The sequence below is a fragment of the Sprattus sprattus genome (assembly GCF_963457725.1).
Source record: "Sprattus sprattus genome assembly, chromosome: 4".
In the NCBI taxonomy this organism is placed as follows: domain Eukaryota; kingdom Metazoa; phylum Chordata; class Actinopteri; order Clupeiformes; family Clupeidae; genus Sprattus; species Sprattus sprattus.
Genome location: NC_137923.1, coordinates 30640134 through 30650048, shown reverse-complemented (window position 1 = coordinate 30650048; position 9915 = coordinate 30640134). Strand labels below are relative to the sequence as shown.

At 44.9% G+C, this 9915-nt stretch overlaps 1 protein-coding gene across 1 annotated transcript in view; it reads left to right on the top strand.

Annotated features, from left to right (window-relative positions):
- Window positions 1-1112: 1112 nt before the first annotated feature.
- Window positions 1113-9915, top strand: part of dpp6b (dipeptidyl-peptidase 6b) — a gene marked incomplete at both ends in the record, with an annotated part of 84069 nt that continues 75266 nt past the window's right edge. The window contains one exon of the mRNA XM_080838075.1: window positions 1113-1304. Within this exon, the coding sequence (XP_080694201.1) occupies window positions 1113-1304 (192 nt within the window). The remainder of the gene's footprint in view (window positions 1305-9915) is intronic.

Sequence of the window (9915 nt, the reverse complement as noted above, 5' to 3'; positions counted from 1 at the left end):
AAACGTCTGAAATGAATACTCCTTAGACCATACCAGGAGTTAAATAGTAAATAGGAGATGCACTGCCTATTAGATTGGCTATAGGGAGGTCACCGAAAATATTCATTCTTAGGTTTATTTTCTTGTGTAATACATGATCGTGTGGACTTAACAAGTCAACTACACTGCTTCTCGCACGGACTGTTTTAAGTTGAACATATGTTAAGAATGTTAAATGCGCTGGCCTGGGCACAGAATGATACCTCTCGATATTTGTTCAACATGAGCTCTCCAGACAGCGCTCTCATGGTTGTCATATCGCGGCTTACCGCACAGAGGCACTCACGCTCTTCTTATGAACCTGATAATCATTCTTTTGAGAAGATGTGCTGAGGGATCCAACTACTATACACATTTTTTGTTTTGACAGATATGCTCAGTGTCTCGCTGTATTAGACAGAATCTCTGCCATATCAATTTATGTAGTTTTTTGTTCGAAATAACCCGCGTTGGGGTGTATCAGTGAGGTATGACTGAGGTAGCGGTTTGTTTCCGAGATAACAGTCTGTGCCAGGTCCTCTTACTGGTCACTTCTCATGCAGAACGCGTCGCCAGAGGAACACGACACGGCTGCGCTGTATAGCCTGCTAGACGTCACCAACTCCAGAAACCAAATGTATTGTAATGCTTTATTAGAGAGGACTGGGGATTTGTGTGATTATTCTCGAATTTGATACCGTTGGGCCGGCTCGGTTTTTCTTGGTGGATTTCAGAGCATTTGCTTGTTCTCTCTCCAACGGACAGAGGAGGAGAAACAACGTGCTCTGAATGCAGAGCAGACTTAAACTAACATTCTAACATCTGTTTGACCGCAGACAGAAACTAGGACCATTTTAAAGATAGTTCCTTATTCTCGGTGGGTCAAACACATTTAGGTATCACAAAGCATTTGTTTTCTTGTACTGCTCTATTTCGGTTTCCTCAGCGTATTTTTTTCTCTGGAACCCCTTTGCCGTAGTTGGGGAGGACAATATCAGGCTACTGCTGAGAAAGGGGAACATATTGAAACAGTCAATAGCAAAGCTGAAGTCTCTTGTCTGTTGAAATGCAGTAGTGCTTCGTCCAGAGTCATTATGGCTTCGCTCTATCAGAGATTTACGGGGAAGATCAACACTAACAAATCTTTTCCGCACCCACCTGAGGCCAGCCACCTTTTGGGCGGACAGGTCGTCGACGAGGAGAAAGCTGGGAACAACCCTGAAACTGCAACAGACGGTCGTCTCCGCGTGCAGTACCGAAAGAAAAATGTCTGCGAGGACGAAGATGTAAGATCTACCTCCTTACCTTAAAATATTGTACTCTAATATCATGATAGTTTCTCAGAAGTTTAATTAGTTCAATGCCACTGCGGCGAACCATTGTTTATTATCACAGTCTGTTGGGCTAGTTGTGCTCGAAGCCATGGTAAAACTTTAGTGGTTCTAAGCGTTCATATAATGCACCATCTCTAACACTGGCCTCAACAAATAAGTAGTAAACTTCACTGACCCTGTTATGCACCTGATATATCTGCCGCGACCCCTTCGCTTATTTAAGCGAAGCTCATAAATTAGCTCATATATCTACCTCATAGATTAAAAAAAGACAAATCTCACTGTCAAAATCTTGTGGATCAATTTCTTTCAGTCCTTTGTCGACCTGTCTATTCGAAATAATGGTATATTTATCAAACCGGTAATTTGTCGTCTTTGGTCTGCAGAGATGGGATTTTGCCATGAGATCAGCAAAAGCTTGACATTCCGCATAGATGCGTCTCTGCTTGGTGTAAATGGAAATGAAAGTGAGCGGTGTTTCATGCTTGTTATCAACTTTGATTTCATTGTATTTAATGTCTGATCTTTTTTGTTTTGCTTATATTTTGCCTATGTGCTCTGGTGAATGTTCAAGCGAAAGGGCAATCATATATGATAGACATTGTAGTAGTAGTAGGTCTATGAGTTGTCTGACCTTCGCATTTTGAGGTGTGAGTGACGTAATTGAATGACCCTCACACATAGCCAAGACGTGAAAGTAGACCAGAGAAGGTTTCCTTGTAACCCAGCTTTGTACATCTTGCGAATTGTGAGTTTAGGTATTACTCATTTGAACAAAGAATGACAAGCAGTTGGATGCCTATTGAAATGGCTGAGATAAATAATAAATGCACAACAAATTGTGTGGGATATGATTTTTAAAATATCAGCCGTGGATTAATAGTAAGACGATGTGGACACCAGCGGCAATTGATGTCGTTGTCCATGGTGCTGAAACCCTGCTATACTTTTCCACACATTTACCCAGCTACTTCTGGCCATCTCTCAGCATGGCAAAACTCATAGGCTCTGTATTCCAAAGTGTTACTTACAGGCAAAGTCTTGTTCATCCAGTGATGACTAAATGCAGTTTCCATTTGTATAGGCTGTTGTTGTATAGACAGTGTTTTAAACCATGTGTCGCAATATGTTGAGTTTGTAAACAGTTTTTTTTTTTTTTTTTTGGAGGGCCTGTCTGTCTTTCACTCAAAGCCACGTTAACAGCCCCCCCGTCTGACTGTGACTCTGCCCTCTCCCGTTATCCAGGGGCAGTCAGAACCTGGCAGCGGGAGTGTATTGCGCTGAATTATTGATGTACTTGGCACTAACAATCATTTGGCGAAGTGAAAGTCAAGAGATGTGCCACTGATATTGTGGGCATTGAAACGTGTTGTACTTTCACCCGCCAATTAAATGCGCCTTCAGAAGAACTCCAAATTTAACCCATCTCCCTGTAAGAGCAGTAGCTGCTGAAATTTGCTTTGAAATGAGACGTTTTGTCTGACTGGCCCATGTGAACCTTTTAACGGGACATGGAGATTGTAGCAACCTGTGTGTATCTCAAAGTGCATGGAAATTATCCTTTGCAAGGAGAACACACTTGCAAGTGAACTTCCCATTATGCTGCTCTGTGAAGACTTACAAGGCTGAAGTGCATGATGAAGTTTATGGACAGAAAACACGTGACAGACTAGGTCCTGAAATGTTTTTGTTTTGTTTTGTGGAAGGTATGGCATGCCTGCGGTTTTGACACTTTAGTGGACATTCATCCTTCATCTATTTTACTGCAGTTTTGTCAACACATTTTATGTCATAAAAGTACAGCTCACTGCACACGAAATTGCTGTTTTTTGGTTGACTGACAAAGGATGCGTCAACCCTCTCACAGAGCTCTTTCATAGCACCTGAAAGGGTCTGCCTTGAACCTTGATGGAGTGACCTTAATGAATCCGCCTGATATGTCTCTCCCACAACACAGTGACATTTTGAAGGTTTGAGGACCACGTGTGGACACGAGCGGCTTTGTGAGGTGGCGGCGTATTGACTCTTTGTGAGGTGGCGGCGTATTGACTCTTTGTGAGGTGGCGGCGTATTGACTCTTTGTGAGGTGGCGGCGTATTGACTCTTTGTGAGGTAGCGGCGTATTGACTTTCCCCTTGTGTGCTCAGCTCCAGTAGGCAGAGGAGGGGGGGGGATCATGACACGCCTGCATTGTTCGGCCCCTCTGTCAGCTGCTGATACATGAGAGGCTTGCCCTTATTTAATTGCCCTTTGGATTTGGATGTGTCACCGTATCCTTTGTAAAGGCCAACAGGTGTTTTTTTTTTTTTTTTAATAACTTCATCTTGGGTTACCCAGCCAGATGTAATGAAGGCTTGCCTCTCAGCTGAACCGTGACAAGCCAGATGGGCAGCCTGCCACCAACATGTTTAAAAGCAGGTAAACTGAGAAGGCCAGAGTTGGCCTGCACAACGTCAAGGTTGTTTTCTGTGCCAGTATGGCGTCCAGGTCCTGCCGCTTTTATTGCAGGAGCCGTGTGCTCTCACAGTGCGCTAGGCAGTTGTGCTAGGACTTTAATTATGACAAATCCATACCCAGTGTGAGTGGGGCCATTCATCACAATGAAGGGATGTTGGCCGAAAAGGCTTTCTGTGGCGCCCCTCAACCCCGCAGCTTTGTAAGATGCAGCCGTGAACAATATACAGTGTACTTCTTTGTTCTTCAATTACTTTTAAGCCGTCGTAGTGCATAATGAGAGACTGTATCCATGTCCAGTAGCCATTATCTCTCTTTGTATTTCTCAGGGCCTTTTCTCCGTTATGATGGTGGTGCTAGGGGGTGTGAATCTGAGAGGAGCAGCAGTTGTACCCAATTTCGTAGCAATCATCATCACAGCAGTCATTTTGAGCGGTCCACTAGAATACAGAAACAAGCACAACAACTACATGATGTGAGCCCGATGGTTTCTCAGAGGACCAGCAAATAGAATGAATGGTATAACTCTCATATTATTTCTTGCCCTCAAGGGTTTCAATTCAGTGTTGTTATTGTTTTGGACAGATGATTGATCACCTAACAATTATATTTGGATGATGTTAGATTTGCATAGTTCTCATTATGTTATCATTGATGGTTTCAGAGGTGGAATGGATAGTTGTCTAAATGGAGACATATGGAGGGGGCCAAATAATGTGGTGATATGATTAGGTCTGGACTGGCCTGTGAAATTCTGCCATCTGATTACAATGGGAGAGCGGGACATGCCTTGCTCTTGATTGGAAGAGCGGGACATGCCTTGCTCTTGATTGGGTGTGCAGGATTGGGAGGAATGAGTGTGAAATATATCATTTAGGCAACATGATGCCACAGAGCTGATACCCTGTGCTGACACTTTTAAGCCCCATCTGCCATGCTGTTTTCTGCTCTCTCTCTCTCTCTCACACACACACACACATACACAACCACACACACACACACACACACACAGAGATACACTCTCTGTCCCACCCTCACACACACACAAATACAGAACTCACTGTTAACTGTTTCGGAGGGTGAATGAGGGTGTGTATCTGTGCGTTTTCTGTGTGTATGTGCATCTATGTGTCTGACTGAGAGAGTCAGACAGAGAGGGTTTATTTTTAACATTAATGTGAACATGGGGACTACTTCCCCTCATCTTAGTTTGTACCAGCTTAAGGTTATTCCGCAACATTGATAAACATTTCCTAGAAAAATGTAAATGCCCGGAATTAGCTTGGCATGGCATGACAGAGATATGGAAATAAATGAAAGAAATAATGATAAAAAAATACAAAAATAAAATAAATAATAATAATAAAAAAGATAAGCAACAGTTTGACGAAACAGTGCAGTTAAGAAAACAAATTGTAAAAACCAGACATCTTAAGCTCGTCTATCAGTCAGTGAGAACGTTGCACAACAGTAGCGAGTGTTAGTTTAAAGAGCAAATCAGTCCTGGTGCTGATAATGCAATCAGACCGCAGTGCTTTGGCTTATAGCCATCTCCTCTGGACCACAGTCAGAACCCACAGCCTCAGCTGAACCAATCCCCAAGACATGGAGCAGAAAAGCCCATCACTGTCTCTGTGTGTTGTGGCAGCCATTTTGGCCCTGCCGTCACTCTCCAAAGCAAAACCGCGCACCGTGAGCACTGCTGTCAGCGGTGGGCTTATTCCAGTCAGACAGATGAGGAAGGGAGGGTAGATGGGGAGGAGGTCTGATCTTCTCCTGTGAAAACCCTCCTCAAGCTTCAAGCCCAACGCAGCAGACAGGCCTGGTGTTTTATCAGTCACGTCTCATTAGCCCACAGGCATGGAGGTGACGCAGCACTAACAACAACCACTAAGCAACGCCTCTTTGACATGTTTGCTGACAGACCTCCAGCGCACCTGACTGCACTCCTTCACCGCCGCACAGATACACTGCAGCGCAGATGACGCTTCTGACATGGAGACAGAATGGAAACCAAGCAAGACAGACAGCCGTGACCTGTCCTCGTGAACAGAGCTCAGACTACCAAGAATCTCACAATATGTGATTGCTGTATGTCAAACTACTGCACAAACCATGTGTTCCACATTCATTGTAAGCAAGAGCCAGAACAACAAACATCACTGATGAAGGACAGGTGTCCAGCGTTTCAACACATGCACCAACATCACTCCACTTCCTGAGCGGCGCGCACGGCAGCACACGCTAAAAGGTGTGTCTGCGTGTAGAGCCGAAATGGAGATGACGCGTCGACAGCTGCCACCATCGCGGCAGGGTCTCTCCCTCTTGGTTGCCATGGTTTCAAAGGTTGAAGGGGCGAGGCGACGCAGGGCCCACTATGCACTGTTGATTTGCCTCCTGCAAGCACAGATTGCCGTCGGTGGATGACACAGAGCATGTTCTCTCTCTCACTGCCAAGCCCTGGCGATGACTCCATACATCACGCTCTCTGGGTTATTTCTCTATTTGTGGAAACTGATTTTGAAAGCATCAATCAATCTGTGAAAGCTTTGGGCTGGGAGTTGTTCTTAGCATTAAGGTTTTTTTCCCCCATTCTGTAAATCATCAGTTAAGGAAAGCAAACAAAAAACACAGACAGGTGACTTATAATAGGAGAGAGAGTTTTTGTGTGTGTGTGTGTGTGTGTGTGTGTGTGTGTGTGTGTGTGTGTGTGTGTGTGTGTGTGTGTGTGTGTGTGTAGGTCCCTCTGTGTTCATGTTTTATGTGTGTGTTTTGTGCCTGTTGATGTGCATTTGTGTGTTTGTGTGTTTGTGTGTAGGTCTCTTTGTGTTCATGTTTTATGTGTGTGTTTGGTTCCTGTTGATATGTGTGTATTTGTGTGTCTCTGGCACGTGTTTGTGTTTGTTAATGTGCGCTCACCTACATGAATTCACACATTACAGTGGTCAGTCCCAGAGCATCGATCTGCTTCCCCTGCTCCGCCTCCATGGGCTCTCAACAGCCTATCAATCACCTCGGCTGACGCCACGCCCTTGGCCCCGTCAACAGGCCATCTGTCTCTCTGCCTCGTGCCACGCCCCTGGGACCTGTTGACAGCCCGTCAATACGGCTCCTGTCACGGCAGGCCTCTTCTGCCACACTAACCTCATCTGGGCTGCTGCTGCTTCTGCTGCTGCTCTTGCTGCCGCTGCCGCTGTCGGTGGTGCAGTGCTAGGTAACATCCCCCCTTGCTGTTTGTCTGCGAGATGCTGTGGATTGATATTGCCCTCTGCCCACAGCAAAAATGGAGCAAGCGTAACATGAGCTAATGAGTGCCTGTAGACTCTCTGTTTATCTCCTGTTTCACAACGTACTAATTAAGCATTTGTGCTGATGGCATTGCTTAAAAAAACATTGGCAAAAATTGCTTGAATATGGTTGAAAAGAGAGTTAGGATTGGTGTGCGACAGAATTTTAGAGTTGTCACATCCGACTAGTACAGTTATGACACTCCCAAGTTGAGTTTGTGTAGAGCATTTAGTCATCGTCATATTTCATCGGAACTCATTTTTTTTATATAAATATATATCACTGGGGGTTAGTGAGGAAAAGAAAATCTCTCAAATCCAGTAAGCCTCTTTCTCCCAAATCAGTCCACTGAGACAGGCAGACTTTAGAACGGATCCAGATGTAATCCTGGAGCTCTTTCACTCCAGAACTTTTTTTTTCTTTCTGTCAGTGCTCCAGTCATCTAAGAATAGCTCTGTTTATTTACATCCCTCGTTCCACTTCTCCCTTCTTTACGCTTTGCTGTCCCTATTTGCTTCCTGGTCCTGTTGTACTGCATCACGGGCTGTTAAGAGGCCCACCATTTGCTCAGGCATGCTTCACCATACGTCCCCGCTTCTCCTGATTGCAGACATAATATAAATAATTAAGTTATCATTTCCACTTTCTGTGTGCTCTACTTTTTTTTCTTTTCAAACAAACCAGGACATGCTGTTATATTTGTTTACTGTGTTTTCTCCACAGTAGCTCTTTCTGATGCCTTTTAATCAGAGTCAAGCTATTTGTGACCACTGTATTATAGCTGGTGTTGTGGAGATCCTGATATTTCATGGATTTTACAGCATTTTGTTATGTGCAGATGCCCAATACAAAGGGCTCAAGACTGTGGTACACTCTATCAACCATAAGGGGCACTCTTACCCCAGACAACAGAATGAGCACATCGCTGCAACCATTGTCTACACATGAAACACCGCAGATAAGGTAGAGGGCAGTCATTGTCCACTGATGATTAGTGGGACTAGAATGGCAGTGGTGCACTCTGTTATTCATTGTTATGATGTCATGTATATACACATACATATATTTATAAATATTTTATAAGCATGATTTTTGATTGGTGGCATTTGTGCACAAGGCCACATCAGTTGGGGGCCATGATTGGACCTGGACACGAGTCTGTGGCAGAGGTTTAGACAGACAGATGTTTTGGACAGTGCTGGCAGGCTGGCAGTTGGGGTGGACGAGCTGCTGGGCGACCAGATTGGCAGTGCCTGTGGACACTGTGAGTGGGCGCTGTCAGGGCAGACTTTGATGGACAGGAAGGTGCACTGACCACCCAAGGCTGCCAATCTCTCCCGGCAAAGTGAGTCATCACTCATGGGAGATCAGTGTTTGCCCAGAGGCCTCCCCGTGTTCTCTCTCTCCCTCTCGCCTCTCTCTCTCTCTCTCTCTCTCTCTCTCTCTCTCTCTCTCTCTCTCTTCCGTCTTCCTCCCTCTCTCAATATCTCTCTTATCACTCTTTCTCTGTCTCTCTATCGCTCTCTCTCCATTATGGAATTTTTATAACAACAAGATTTCATACATTCATATTTAATGTAGCTAATTTCACCTCACCCCACATTGCTCTAATTTCCGACCCTGGCACTGCCCCGACGGCCAGAGAGAGAGAGAGAGAGAGAGAGAGAGAGAGCAAACACAGAGGTTTAGCCCCCAGGCTAGCATGTGGTGTTATTAATCTGGAGAGGAGATGGTGGCACTGACCACTGGGGCCCCTGGACCAGAGACAGAACAGAACAGAACAGAACAGAACAGAACAGAACAGAACAGAACAGAACAGAACAGAACATGGGGCTAATTAAAAACAAAAGTGGCCCAGGCACGTATGTCATGGCAACGCTTCATTTAAACATGAGTTCCGGAGTTCCTGGAATGATTGATGATTCTCTGACAGTGTCAGTCCCTCAGGTGTGGGCTGCTCGTCCTAGAGGACCTGCTGATGGAAACAGAGGTTATCTGCCAGAATGTTTTGTCACAAATGAAATGTGTACAGGCAGGGTGTAGCTGGCTTAGCTTGCTGGAATGAGTCCTTGTAGTGTCGTTTTCCTGCCGTATACTTATTATATGCAGTGTAAGATGAGGAAGTGATTGGGGTCTGAGGAAGCTCTCAAGTGGCTACTGTGGTTTTCTCTGTTTCCAGAGATGCCAGGACCAATCAATCCCACAGAGCAGCAGTCAATCAACAGTCTCATCACCGTCACATGATTAGATAGGACATCATCAGCTCACCGCCCCTTGTGTTGAATTCCTCCGCCTTCCTGGCCTGATGCTGCTGAAAGGGCTGTTCAGTTTGACTGTTTCCCATCCGTCAACATAATGTCCTGGATGAAGTTCTAACGGAGGACTGCTGCTGCCTCTGCTGAGGGAACTGAATGGGGTGGCACCCCCATGAGATGGGAGGCTGCCTGAGATACCCGCAGATTTAATCAAATTAGGCCAGGACTTCATGTAGACAGTACACACGGTATTATCCAACTAAAAATAAACAGTTTCAAGGATGTCGGTTTCAGGTCAGGTTATTTGAACTGAGAACATGAAGGAGCCCATGCAAGGCAGTCTCAAGCTGATGCAATTTGCCCGTTTTTTGGTGGCTGATATTTAGGATGATCTTTTATCTTGTGTTAAATGTCTTTCTTTTAAATGTATTTTTATTTTGTGATGTATGTGCCCTTTACTGCACTGAACTAAATGTTAAGGTCTAAATGTTAAAGATATGCATTTGTCTGTCCATTGTACGCCTGGCCGCAGCCAGCCATGTAACAGTTTGTAAAAGCTATCAGTA